General features: G+C 39.2%; 1 protein-coding gene across 2 annotated transcripts in view; it reads right to left on the bottom strand.

The window, feature by feature from the left end:
• GRID2 (glutamate ionotropic receptor delta type subunit 2) overlaps positions 1-15,125 on the bottom strand; it is a gene marked incomplete at both ends in the record, with an annotated part of 691,297 nt that overhangs the window by 142,578 nt on the left and 533,594 nt on the right. For both annotated transcript variants that reach the window (XM_079534493.1, XM_079534494.1), the window contains one exon: positions 130-231. In XM_079534493.1, the coding sequence (XP_079390619.1) occupies positions 130-231 (102 nt within the window). The remainder of the gene's footprint in view (positions 1-129; positions 232-15,125) is intronic.

Here is a 15,125-nt window from a genome sequence, read left to right as displayed (position 1 = left end):
AAATATTCTCAATAAAAATGGGTTAAATATTGTACCTAATAAAAACCCTTCCAAATTACCCTCTGATAAGAAGACAAGGCAAAAAATAAACATTCCTTGTAGTGCAAAACAAAGAACATCTCTGCTTACCAGCACGGTCACCACTCGCAGAACCACTCCTCGCATGTTATTCTCCAACTTCCTGTCTGTTAGGGACCCATTCAGACCGGTGATGGGATTCCAGCAGCCAAGCTGAAAGAGAAGGCAGAGGTTATTTCCGCGTTGCCCATAAAACCGCACATTCCTCTCAGGCACCTTCAAGCAGGAGTGTAGGAAATACACAGAGTTCCTTCTAGAATCAATGGGACAGAAAGTCGGATAAGGGTTTGCACATGAATTTATCTCTAAACTCCAAATGAAGCAATTAGGTATATCAGTTTGTGCCTTTAAATACTAGAGTGTAATGGATGACAGAATCCAGCATTTGGAGGAATATGTATTGCTTTTGAAGCGCTCGGCGAGGATTTATTGCGTGGAGGAATATTAATAGAAAATAATTGAAATGTGGTAAGGATGTAAAAAAAGAAAAAAAAAAAAAAGATACTTCCACCTGACTTTCACTGATACGCTAATTGGAGAAATAATAGCGACCATAATTTCAATGTGCTGCCTGCTTCAGCCTGTCGCTCCTAGTGGAACTCTAACAAAAGGGATTAACTACATTTAATTAAAACTTATATTACTCTTTGGTAATGAAATAGCAGTGATTTTTAGCCAGGATAAAGATTCCATTTAAAGATGACTAAGAAAAAGACACGTAGGCACATCAGAGTGCTGAGAAAGGACTCCAACAGATAGTGGAGAGGAAGGAACACAGCTATGAGATGCTTTGCCCCGATGCTATCGTATCCGATGGCTTTCTACGGATAGAAGCAGCTCAGGGGTATCTGTAAGACTAACGTCCTTCTGGTCTGACGAGTAGATAATGAACTCTAATTTATTTTCTGAAGCATAACTTCGCTACATTCTTATGTGAAGGTAGATGATTATTACAGATACAGAAAAATTAATTAACTGACCACTCATCTGTTGGTCACATGTACAAGCATCACCAGTCTCATTTTTAAAACACAATGCAAAACTCATCTGGCCTCTAAAAATATCGGCATTAAATTCAAAAACCAACAGAAGAACGACTGACTCCAGCAGACCTCAGAGTCACTTCTGCTTACTCAGTACCTCCTCCACATCATTCCTAGCTATTAACGGTTGTACCGAGGGATTGCTGACGTTCCAGATCCTCATTCCTCCTCTGCCAGAGGTGTCCAACAGCTTCAGATGAAAAACCTAACAGCTCTAGCGCATTACCAGTAATAGTGCTCAGTGAATGTACTATATATTTAGGCACCGTACACTGTGTGGAATAAATCACTGCCATACTTATAAAGCAAAGTATTCCTCAGTCTCCATTTTTATTTGTTTATTTACGTATTAGAAACATTGAAAACAAACTAAGTTCAGAATAAAAGTACACAAAATTATTTCAGAGACTGTCATTCTCAGTCACATCAAGACACTAATTAGAAGTTGGTTCAAATTAGCATATCCAAATGTGTTGAAAGTCTAATTACCATGGATACCGTACAGACTTTGCCAGACTTTTGTGAAGAACCTTCGTATCCTTTTGAGGTTAAAGTCCATTTTCAATTACATACATCAATGTGTACATATTAATATAGTGAAGTTTTCAGTTTGGATCTTTTTACTTTCTTAAGCAAAAAAATCCCAGCGTAACCAATTGCTACAAATTTAGCAGAGTTTTCCTTTAAGATGACACATTTCATTTTCAATTACTGTTCATCTAATTTCCACTTCACTTGTTCCTTTATGCAGCACAGTCACGATGGAGACGAATGTGCAATGCCGTGCCAGTAAAGTCAAAATTGATTTTGAGTGGGAGCTGCTTACTGTTATTAGGCAAAAATGAATCAACATTTATTGATGACAAGTTCAGCATGTCTCTGCAGCTACAGCAAACGCTAACTTTGCTGAAACAGCAAGATGGGAGCTGTTGTGAGGCTTCCTCTACAGCTTTACCTCTCTCTTTGCTGTTTCTGCAAAATATCTGCTGCTATGTTTATGTCTTCCTTTTGTTCTGTCTCTGAGAGTTGAAAGGAGAGACCAGATTTGACAGATTTAACAGAATCTCACATTAATTCAAGTTGATCCGTATAGAAGAATATGGACAGCTACTGAGCACAGTACCTGTCTTCTCCGTACCATGTAAATTTAGCTATTTATACTGCTTTGTACTTCAGATGAAATTCCTACTAATTAAATGACAGTGTTTACTCTGCTACATTCTGATGCAAAATGATGAAGATGGAAGAGCTGACACTGAGCTGCCTCATTTGCTTTCCAGTTTCCAATCTCATCCCACTTCCCAGCTTGTTACCCCTGCTACTATAATCATTAGCGAGGGTTTGCCTCTGCTTTTTCTCTGGCAGAGACAAAAATTTGACTTCCTTTAACAAAGGTGCTTCATTACTAGAAATTTTTGCCTCTATGAACTATGCGTGTGGAAGGTCCATAATTTGTAATCAATATAAATCTATAAAAATCTATATTATATTTCTAGTTTCCAGACACAGATTTATACAGAACTCAGAATGCTAAAATCCATAGTGTCTCCAAGACAGAGCTCACGGGCAGATTTTTTTCCCCAGCTTCCACATTCCAACACACAATTCAAGTATTCTGTACTAAATCAGTGGACTCTCATGAGCATCCTTGAGCTTCCACCTTCTTTTGGCAGTGTGACATAAAGCTTTAAATTTTGTCGATTTTTTGACAATTTGGTGGGCTGGTGAGATCACAGTTGAGAACAGACACACATAATAGTTGAAACCAGCGTATGGGTGCAAATGCATTACTTATGCACACTGATGATAATTACTTGAGATCCTATAGAGTTCTATTGGTTAAACTAACAGAAAACATAGATGAACCAGTCTGAACTCAGACTGCATGTACGCAGCAACACTGCAAAGGAATAGAAAACGCTCCAGAGAAGTTGCAAAGAAAATATGAAAGATAGAAAATCATTACATGTACAACCAGAATCGATTAAGACGCCAAGACTAGTATCGCTCCTTTTTCCTTGATTTCCTTGGCCTCCTTTAAAACAAACAAACAAAAAGCTCACAAGATGTCAGTTTTAGTACAAGGAGTACGAGAAAACATTTGCAGTGGCAGTGGTCTCCACAGAGCATTTCTAATAAGCTGCTCTGTTAGAGGCACATATCAGAGCCGATCGCTTGTGCAAACACCACCCTCCTTGCCTGCAGTTCTGGTACGCTCTTCTCAGTTTTCATCTTGGTCCAACCTGCTGTTGGAACTGATATTTTCTGAGTTAGGACTGCAGGAGAAGAAATATTCGTTAAGAATACCCAGCTCCATTTCAAAATACAGTAAATTCAAGCAAATAAAAGAGATACCACAAACCTCTCATGAGACAGCATTCAACTCTAAATTCCAGGTGTTCTGGGAAGACTCAAAAATGGAATACACAGCAGAAAAATCACAAAGACACTTTTCTGTTATCACTGTGTGACGGGTGGATTCAGCATTTTCAAAGCTTGTTGGACACCATTTCAAGCAAAATTCAAGTAGGAGTATATGAAGACAGCTTTGCAGAGAATACGCCTGATTACTCTTATAATGCTAACATGATGGAACGTACAGCAGTAATAGCAGGATGACACAAACGAAAACTGCAGCAAAGGAGGACAAGCCCAAACGTAGCAGCCGCAGACACAAAAACAAAGGGAGAAAACTTGCTCACCTTTAAAAGGCCTCAGATAAGCAGGCATCTCCAATGAGAGACCACCACCTCTACTGCCAACGTTTAAATGAGGTCTGGGAAGGGGTGCATCCTGGCTCCACCCGTGCCAGTCACTTAGGTACGTTGTATGCACCTGAGCTCCCCCAGGTTGGCCCTGCCTTCCCACCAGGTGCTTAATCACTGCTTCAGGCTGTGACTTAACATCTGCGCTACAACTCTTGTCTCATTTGGGATTTAATATATCTGAGTAACTGTGAAATCAGAGACCAAATCACAGAAGAAAAGCCGCAATATATGCATTTTGGCTGTTGTTCAGATACTGCGAGCAAAAGTTGAGGGAGACGCTCTTTTACCTGAGTAAAGTCCTGTTAGTTTAGCTCCCCAGCAAACATCCAATGTCCAGTCAGCCACATCTGTAAAATATCTGGTGGCCACGGGTTAGTCAGTGTTCTGGTAATCCTGGCACTGATAAAAATAATGAAGACTGGTTTTGCTCTCCACAACCATTTCCTAATGAATATGGTTAGCTGGAAGGATGTGCTTAACCTCACTGGAGCTTAGGTAATAGCAAATAATAAGTTGTTTGAATCAATAGAAAATACTGTGTTTAACAAATTGTATAATGTATAGCAGCACTTGTAATAGCTAAATTCGGTGTAAGGAAGCTATATAATTACTTTTTACTGCATGTTTTATTGTTCTGTCTCTGGACTAGAAGGAATGACTCGCCCCTAGACTCACTCTACTGTTTTCAAGATGTGTTAGGAGCATGTGAGCATACAAGTTCAGTTTTAAATTCAGAGCCTCAAGGAATATAACTGCAGCTCTCCAAGTGCTCAGTTTGTTTTATTAGCCTATCATAGACAAGTGCAAAAGACTTAAGTATGGATTTCTTTCATCAAAGCCAAAGCACACGATCAAATAACACAGCTAATAAAATGCTTCACTTTGGAGCTTGCCCAAAACTCCTCAGTTTTTTGAACAGAAATAAAGAAGCTAATGGAAATCTACCTGCTGGTAATGTGCTGTTTGTTTTCCTTCCAGCTTTTGACTTAGTATTTTCTCAAGGCTTTGTGCACCCAGACTTGTGCCAGAAATTATAACTGAAAGTTTTATACCACTGACAAATATAGGGAGAAAAAAGCATACACTACATAACTGCTCTCACACCTTGCACTCCACTTATGAAGGACAGCCTAGTGCTTAGGCCAAGTTTCCAGAGGAACTCTAGTGGTCTAATTTTTGGAAAGCATAGTAAATCAACACATCTCAAAGGTAATGAACCATTTCTGTGAGCTAGTGGTGTCAATGCAAAGTTCCCTCCCTTTTTTACGCCCTTCATTTCTAGCCTATTTGCGCTGTTACTACTTTTCCTTTCATTTGAAATTTGGTGGCTTTAATCCATCATTTCCCACTACTAATTGTCTTCTCTTTTATTTTCAGAAAACATCTTTTTTCCTTCTCAGGTCTTCTGTGTGTATCCAGTACTTTCCCAGCAGCTCCTAACCTGTAGTTATCTTGCTCTTTCCTGCATTGCAATTACTCCTGCAATTTCGCTGTATATATCCAGCACGCTTTCTTTCTTCTCTGCTTTTCTTTCCCTTGATCTTCTCCTGTGTTTCCAATGACCTTTTCGGATTGGTAGAGGGATCTAGATTTTCTCCTGGGTTGGTAAAGGGACCTAAGAATTTTCTTGCTTTTACTTCATCCTGCTTTGACTTATCTTTCAATCACTTTGTGCCCCTTCTTTCTCTTTAGCCCTTGAATCTCCTTTTCTCTCAGGTAGTTTCCTCTCCCAGGAAAATTCCCCTCACCTCCCGCTCCCCCACTTGCGTTATGATGGACACAGGACATAACTAAATACATTGAAGTATGGCCTTGCTTTCCTCTTTCAAATTTTTATCACTCCTTTTCCCCAAAATACTTATTTTGCCTTTTCCTCAAAGATCCAAACAGGGATATTAAGGGATCAGATGGCAATCTCTTTCCCACTGCTTCTGTATTTTGATAGAAGTCACACACTCAAAAGAGTCTCTTTGACCTAGATATCATCCCTTTGCTGTCTGATAGATCGACTATCAATTACCCAGTAAAATCTCCCCTGGAAATCCAAGTGGTGCCTGGGGATTGCCATGACCCCATGCATTCACAGGGAGAGCATCGGTATTTCTTTAGTGGTGTAGTACCACTGCCCATATTACAGAGAAAGCACATGCTTACAAGCTACTAGCATGTTCAAATGTATTTTGAATGGTAAAATGACCTTTATAAGGAGGTGAGTTTTGCTTTCTATTTGCTGAAAATTGAGGTAAGAATGCAGTGGCCGGCAGCTGGAATTTTCAGTCAACAGCTGTAGCGAAGCCAGTAAACACCCAGACATTATCATAGAACCTGACTTGGCAGTATATTGCCCAGAAAACACAGTGCACAAGAGAAGATGAGAAGGATAAAAAAAATTCACTGAAGATACCAGTCGTTAAATCTAACATCTACTTAAACACGTTGTATTTTTTTTTAACAGTATTTTTTTGCTGTCTGGAGACAATGTTACCACCTCATTATAGTTTATTAGGTAATATAAAGTAACTTAAAATGGCATTACGACAACCTTCCTCCTCCAAATAAAGAAAAAGCATTACTCTTTCCCCAGCATACGTGTTTATGCTGTCAGAGTAAAATTCATTAATATTGTTGTCATAACACATGGAAAGTTTGCTCACCAATGTCTGGACTAATCCAGGGAATTGAAAATACCAATTAAACTCAGGTTTGTGGGCAGATTAAATACACCCCATTTGATTTTCAAATGCAAAATATAACTGCTTTCTCATTAAGAATTTTAAAAGTTTATACAGAAGTCTTTTATCTAAATCGTGCAAGTTCTAAATAAAGCAAAGAATAAGTAAATAGATTTATAACTGAAGTTTCTGCATTCTATGCTGGTACATCCCTACATCATTACGAAATCACAGAGGAAAGTACTCAGTACATTAGACCATGACATATAGGACTCTGGTACCATTGAAAAAAATTTGATCAAGCCTGATCAGCAGCAAACAATGAGAAATGCTATTTTTCACTGAACTGCACAAATCTCCCTCTCTACTGTAAATATCAAGATGTGCAATGCACATTTCAGCTTCTCATCAATTTCCTGATAGCATATGACAATAGACTCTCAGCTTTTCCTTCAGCTCACTAAGATGCTTTTTGGGGATTTGATTTCTTAGCAAGGGTATGACATAGTGGAATGTATTTGCACTGTTGCAGGACTTAAAAATTCTGGGGGCAGTGCTTTTTTTTTTTTTTTTTTTTTTTCATTTTTTGCATTTACAATGAATCAAAATTGCAATAGCATAAGACAAACCCAACACTATTTTACTATTTTATTTGGGCCCCTCACTACAAGAAAGACATTGAGGCCCTGGAACGTGTCCAGAGAAGGGCAACAAAACTGGAGAGGGGTCTGGAGCACAAACCTTATGAGGAGCGGCTGAGGGAGCTGGGATTGTTCAGTCTGGAGAAGAGGAGGCTCAGGGGAGACCTCATTGCACTCTACAACTTCCTGAAAGAAGGTTGTGGTGCAAAAGGGTCTGGCCTCTTCTCCCAGGCTAATAATAGGACCCAAGGAAACGGCCAGAAGTTATACCAGAGGAGGTTTAGGTTGGACATTAGGAGAAACTTTTTCTCTCAAAGGGTGGTCAGGCACTGGAATGGCTGCCCAGGGAGGTGGTGGAGTCACCATCCCTGGCAGTGTTCAAGAGGCGCCTGGATGAGGAGCTACGAGATATGGTTTAGTAGCTTGTGGTACTAATAGGAATGGGAGGGTGGTTGGACTAGATGATCTTGCAGGTCGTTTCCAACCTTGTGATTCTGTGGGTTTCACAGGTTCTTACTTAGAGAGAAGTGGGTTTAGGAGCAGGTCCAATAAACCACAGAAAGGAATCTTTCAGAGCAGAGCAAATTGGCCAGACTTGAACACCTCGCTTCCGTAACAGAGTGCTGGCTGGCACCAAGTGACCTGGACATCTCCACTCTGCATTGCAGTCAGTGTGGCGAGCAGGCATGCGGGGAAGCACCTAGGATTTTTCTGGATGACAATGAAAAACTCCTTTTGAATGTAACTACAGAATTAGCGGTCTGGGAGTCAGTTCTGAAATGAGCATCAGTTTCATTGCTCTTCCAGCTGCAAGAAAAAAGAAAGGCTCCAGCCCAGGAGCTAAATAACAGACCTGCAATACAGACCTGTGTACTACAGAAATCTGTGCTTGTATTAAAGAAGGCTGACAAGGAGTGATGCGTTTAAGTATGCGCAGGGCCCAATGAGGGTACAGAACATCCAGATGGATCTCAGTGTTACCTCTTTAGCCCTGTTTTTGAAGTATAAAGGAGGTTATCATACCACTACTTGCACGATGAACTCTACATCTGATTATCTTTTCATATGAAGCAAAATGTTATGAATTCTAATTTTTTTTCAGATATAACATATGGAAATCTTCCCTTTCCTTTGGAAAAGGATTTTTTTTTTTTTAAAGGATTTTAAATGACACAAAACTCCACTGCTACTTATTCACAAGCAGACATATTTGTACTGATTTGAGCTAATCAATGCTCCCTGGGTAGTACTCCTGCATTGGTTTTCATGATGCATGAAAAACAAGAGTTGCCTTTGCAGGACTTGGTAAAGCATGGCAAATATTCCTAGAATGTACATACCATGCAAATATATCATTTGAAAACCTTGAAGAGAAAACTACATCATTTTTAAACTTATGCTTAGCATATTTGACATTCCATGAAGTTCTTCAGAATGAGATACAGAATAAGACAGACAAAAAAAAAAAAAAAAAAAAAAAAAAAAAAAAAAAAAAAAATATATATATATATATATATATATATATATATATGGAAGACGATGATGTACTGGCATGAAAACACTTCTTTCAGCTGCCAAATATGAGGCCTCAGAAAGGCTGAAATTATACTACTTTTGTTCTAAAGAGCACATGCAACTCACTATCTTCTCAGACACGTTCACTTCTCATTACCAATGTGAGAGACAAAGGATTAAGTACAGAGGTAGTATGAGAACATGCTCCACTGTCTGCTACATATGATATACCTATCTTAAAGCATATTTGTACCTGTCTAGAAGCTTTTCAGACTTATGCCACTTTAAAGAAGTTTGCACTCTCTGTGCAGCACGGAAAAATTTGTCAGTCCTCCTTAAGTGTAGTACAAAGAACGATGTGATCTCCTATTCCTACATCTCCTACTCACACATGCCAGCGCAGTATGATTCCTAGGGACATGAACAATAAAACACCTGCTCACAAAGCATCAATGCTGACCAAAAAATAACGTGAACACACTCAGCTGATGGAAAACAAGAAATTCACATGAAACCTCTGCCAGCTTAACTCGTTTATATTTTTACATGCATGTATCAAAGCACTCCTGAAAATGTCTGAAGAATGAAAACCTTTGGTGAAAAAGCTGTTATTGGAAAATAGCCTTCAAGTTCCTCGCTACAGAGAATAAACATGGCAGTGCAACAAGCACAGCACTAGACAGTAAACTGCTATCCGTTGATTCCACAGGTTCCTGTGATGCTTAAATGAGAAATGCATAGATTAAAACAATCTTTGCTTACACACGGATCAATACTCCACTCCTAAAATCCAAGATTTATTTTTCCTGTTGGCAGAAAAAATAAAGAGGCTTACTAAGTTGGATATGTCACTGGCTTACTAGCTTGATGCTGGCTAGAAAATCAAAGTACATTTGATCACTGATATGTTAGAAAACAGTATTCCAGTATAACCCCTGCTCACAGGGCGTAAGGCTAATGTCACTGCTTTGCAGTGCGTTATGGACAAGGTATTAAAAGTGAAGTATTTGATCGTATTTTTTTGAGAACTTGGTGGTAAAGAAGTTTGTGGAGTGGAATTTTTCCCCCACTCCCTCATTACAAAGCAGCTTTCTTAGTAATCAGAGCTGATGCTGAAGAACCAAAAAGGTTCGGCACAGCAGTGACCAAGCAGAGTACCTGTACCAAGCAACAGCCTGGACTGTGTAATTGCACCTGGTGGATAAAACCCACAGCTAATAGGCAGTCTCCTGTCTTCTTTAAAGGAAGTGCCATCTTCTTCTTCTAAAGGGTGTTTTCACACCACACACAGAAAGGCTGGGTGTAAATTTGAGAAGATGGTCATGGCCGACACCAGGGTTGTGAAAGCATATGTTTTCCCATGAAATGCAACTGCAATGAGAACACACACGTTCAGCCACACTAATAAATGTCAGGCAGGTGCCAAGAGTGCACAGGCAGACCTTCAGCGTTAGGGTTTTGGCACTGTCTCATACCAGGGATCTGTCTCACCATGGGGTCCAGATAATCCTTTCCCATATTTTCACTTCCAGATGATATCAGCTCCAAATGCACAGGCCTTTTTTTAGCATCAATAAACCATTACTAAAATTATGTATGTATTTACTTCTTTGCTAAAGCCCCTGACAGAACTATTACACTGATAACCAAACATTAAATTGATAAGAATCAAAAGCAATTTCCTCTCTAACTAACAGCACCAACCTTCAACACAGAAAATACATTCAGCTGCTTTTCTTTCACATACCACAGGACATAATTGCCTATAAGAAAGTCTGTCGTCAAGTAAGACCTGTGCTCCTGCAGCCTTCTGATGCCCTCAGTGACCCCAGAGGCCACCAGGTAAAGTGTAATTCTGATTGCACAGTCTTTCTTACTGGCAGTGTACAGCATTCACAGCTGAAAGCTGGACTACAATAGACAAACGATTAAAATCTTGACGTTACATTTGCATGCATTACATAACGTGTTGTTTAAGGCAAGTTTGGAACTCAAGTATTTACTGCTAATCAGTGCTTTGCCAAAAAGTAGCCAGACCCCAGCTAGATCTTCCAGCAGCAAGTTCTGACACATTCAAGACACTATTTTGTAAAAATGCCAAATATTTCTACATGTTTATTATTTACTATTGTCACGGAGTTAACTAGATCTATCTATGCCCATGAATGGGGCCAGTAGACCCCTGGGCCCCCTCTGGCCCCACAGAATGGGAAGGGAAAGGAAAAAGGAGTAGGGAGGTGGGAGCTGGGCTCAAGGAAGGAAAAAAACCAGTGGCAATGATCTATGGAGGAAAACTTATTTTACTAACTGTGATTCTGGAATGCAAGATAACACGATATAATACATAATAATAATTGAAATTGAGACTAATAAATAAAAAAAAATAGGAGAGAGAGAAAAAGTTCCTGAGACCGATTCAAAGTTGAGAAGCTTGGTACAGCTAGGAAAGCACACTTCAGCACCCCCTGCAAGGCAGTAAGTGACAGCTCAACCAGGAGAGGGCAGATCCCATGACTTCTGTGACATACAGGGACAGGTACCCACAATTGGAGCATTAACACTTCAACTCCCAGTGCAATACATGATGTTATGATATGGAATGCAAAAAATGAAAAATCACAAAACCATGACAAGTATTGAAAAAATAAAAACACAACACAATAAACACTGGGGAGGCCTGAAAAGGATGTTCTGGTAATTAGACACAAAATCTTTGAGAAGTGCTAACAAAAACAGTTGCTTTGCTTTATCCATGAGCTGGACCAAACTGGCAGGTTAAGGATTTTGGCATAGGAAAACCCCAATTTTTTGGATATAAAGAAGAAACATTTTTAATAGATTCCTCTACAGAACTAAAAGGACCACCTGATTGTGATTTTAAAAATTAATTGCTTCATACAATATAAGCATTTGCTATTATTATGGTAAATAAGTTTGTCAGGACAATCTGCCCATCATAAACTTATAAATGACATATAATACATAGTAAAATACTTAAATAAAAATTTATGTGAAAAATAATAACACATAGCTTGACAGATTATTTGACATCTAATAAGCCCTCTCTAGAATAGCTGAATCAGTAAAATACATTTTAATACAAATGAAAATCACATCATTAATGACACTGGAATTTGCCACTGAAAATACATTAGTAATATATCTTAGTAATTAAAATTACAGAAACGCACAATAAATCTAAGTTGAAAAGGATGGAAATTCTGCTACCTAGTAGACTATATTCACACACGAGATTGTGTTTAGCATACACAATGCTGAAATTGTTCAAAGTACTTGAGGATGTTTTAGTTGATTTAATATTGCACGGTTCCTTCTAAGATCGTGTTGTAGCATATACAGCAGTGACTGTTTAACCAGCTAAGTAGTTCTACTCTGCTCCTTGCTACTGTGTTTCCAGGATTTAATTTCAAAGGAAAATATCAATTTAAGAACCACCTCTCCATTTGAAAGAATCTACTACTTTCAAGAAGGGAGAAATGCCTATCTTACAGTTATATTAGCAAATCAATAACTGGACTCAACTTATCTTCTTAGGTGCATTACACCTACTCCATTTGACCAGATCGCTTGCTGTTTCGCATTTTCAGCAGCCCCCATTTGATATGACTAGTATGACATCTGAAGTAGGAACTCTGTTGCCTTATGCATTAGTAGAAAAACCCATTTACTGGAGCTTTATACTCTAATTACAATTACCATAAAATCAAACACTTTGTTCTCATTTTTTCCTAATTTTCAACTCTATTCACATCACCTGCCTGATAGCTACTGAGCAGTTTCCTCTATATTATCACTTACTGAGCAATAGAAAATGTTTAAGAATGCTCTAACACTCTGCACAGTCCAACTGTTTGTCGGATCACAGCCTAGTTTGATCATGTTAAGCTTCTTTTGAAGAGAAGAGAGAAATTACTGGAAAAGTGACTTAAAAATAATATTATCTCTTCAAATGCTATATACAGCCAAGAAACAGAATACCAGAGACCTGTTTTTCAACAAACTGTCTTCCAGTGCACGCTCCAAGATTTTCACTGCAGATCACACAATCACAGAATCGTACGGGTTGGAAGGGACCTCCAGAGGTCATCGAGTCCAACCCCCCTGCCAAAGCAGGTTCCCTACACCAGGTCGCACAAGTAGGTGTCCAGGTGGCTCTTGAACATCTCCAGAAAAGGAGACTCCACAACCTCCCTGGGCAGCCTGTTCCAGTTCTCCGTCACCTCACCGTAAAGAAGTTCTCACGCACATTTGTGCGAAACTTCCTGTGATGCAGCTTATGTCTGTTTCCCCTTGTCCTGTCTCAACACACTGCTGAAAACAGTCTGGCCTCATCACTCTGCCCCCCACGCCTTAGATATTTATAAACCTTGATCAGGTCCCCTCTCAGTTTTCTTTTCTCAAGGCTAAACAGACCCAGTTCACTCAGCCTTTCTTCATAGGGGAGATGCTCCAGGCCCTTCACCATCTTTGTGGCCCTCCGCTGGACTCTATCCAAGTGATCCCTGTCTTTTTTGTACTGGGGAGCCCAGAACTAGACACAGTACTCTAGATGAGGCCTTACCAGGGCAGATGCTGGTAATCATCAGTCTGTAGAGTATAGGGTTAACTGCCACACTAGAGAAGGTACAACTCTTTTCAGTGCTGAGAGCTTGCCTCAAAAGCTAACTCTTATCTATCTGGACTGCACTTGTCTGAGGGTTCTCTTTGGTATAATTGTGAAGCAAATTTGACTGGCTTAGATAAACTCAGAAAGAAGAAGAAATTATTGTGGTCGCATGAGACTACAAAAGAAACTTCTGTAACTTACGATTTTCTAAACATTATAGCATTTTAAAATTTCACGGGCAAACTAACCTCTATTTCTGCTACCCTTGGTAAATGCACTGTAAGCCTACTACTTCAGGCTGAAGAGAAAATAAGAAATCAAAAAAGCCTATCACTTGGTGTGACGTCTACTCATTGTCTAAAGCAGAGATAAAGGCAAGTTATTAACCTATCAGTATTAGTTTTGATTAAAACCTTTCAGACACTTTCATTGGCTGTGTTGACAGTAGCTATATATTATTCATTTTACCTGCATTTCATTATACTTCTAATATGCAATCATATTTTGCTACCGTGAACCTGAGTATAAGGCACTTGAGGCTAGATTCTTGGTTTGGCTATTTCAGCATATTTTAATGAAAATAATCTGCATTAGTCTAGCTGATGATCCCACCTTATCTCTACAACTGTGAAAACAACTATATTTTTTCCTAGAATAGGTCCTGAATATGTCTCGATTTTTAGTACAACACCTGGGGTTTATGCTCAGCTTCCTTTCGTTGCATAAAAACACTCATTCAAATGAGATTTTGTACAGCTAGAGGAAAAGTAAAATGCTTCTATGGAAGATGCAATAAAACTAAGTGAATAATTCATCTATTTTTCATATACAAACTTATTCATAGCATAATACCCTCTAATAGCTGCCGTTATGAAGTTGCAGGCAGTTTCTCCAGAGTGCTAAATAATCAGAAAACTTCACTAATTCATTTATCAGGACACATTGCACTTACAGAACATTTTTGTCTCATGACAGGACTATCAGGTTTCTAGTATGAACATCTACCATTATCAATTAAATACTTCACTTTTAGAACCCGAGAAAATATAATCTATATAATTTCTATAGAAAGTGTTAGTAGTAACTTAGAATAAGCATTACACAGCATGCGATAGTCCCACTCAAAGTAGATGTCATTCTGAGTTTGTAGCATATTTGAAGATCTTGAACAACTGAAATTGAGTACGTCTTCAGGAAAACAAGTAGCAGTAAGTCCAAGCCCTTTGCATCTAAACATACCCAAACCAGTCTTTATCGTATTTAAAATAATATTAAAAATAATAAAAGGAAAAAATATAGATCTGAAAGGTTGAAGAAGGTTATCCTTCCCATCTACTCTTCACTGGTGAGGCTTTGTCTGGCGTACTGTGTCCAGTTCTGGGTTCCTCAGTTCACCGAAGACAGGGAACTTTGAGAGCGAGTCTAGTGGAGAGCTGTAAAGATATTAAGGAGCCTGGAGCATCCCCCATGAAGGGAAAGCTGAGAGAGGAGAAGACTGAGGGGAGATCTTACCAATGCTTACAAATACCCAGAGGGCAGGTTTCAAGAGCATGGGGCCAGGCTCTTTCCAATGGTGCCCAGCAACAGGACAACGGGCAACAGACAGAAATTGAAACATGGGAACTTCACATGAACATGAGAAAACTGAGAGTGACTGAGTACCAAAACAAGTTGTTCAGAGATGTTGCGAAAGCTCCTTCTCTGGAAATATTCAAAACCTGCCTGGACACTATTCTGTATAATCTACTCTAGGGAACCTGCTTTGGTGGGGGGTGGGGGGG

Source organism: Tetrao urogallus (assembly GCF_951394365.1).
Source record: "Tetrao urogallus genome assembly, chromosome: 4".
Lineage (NCBI taxonomy): Eukaryota > Metazoa > Chordata > Aves > Galliformes > Phasianidae > Tetrao > Tetrao urogallus.
This window is presented reverse-complemented; position numbering and strand designations above follow the sequence as displayed.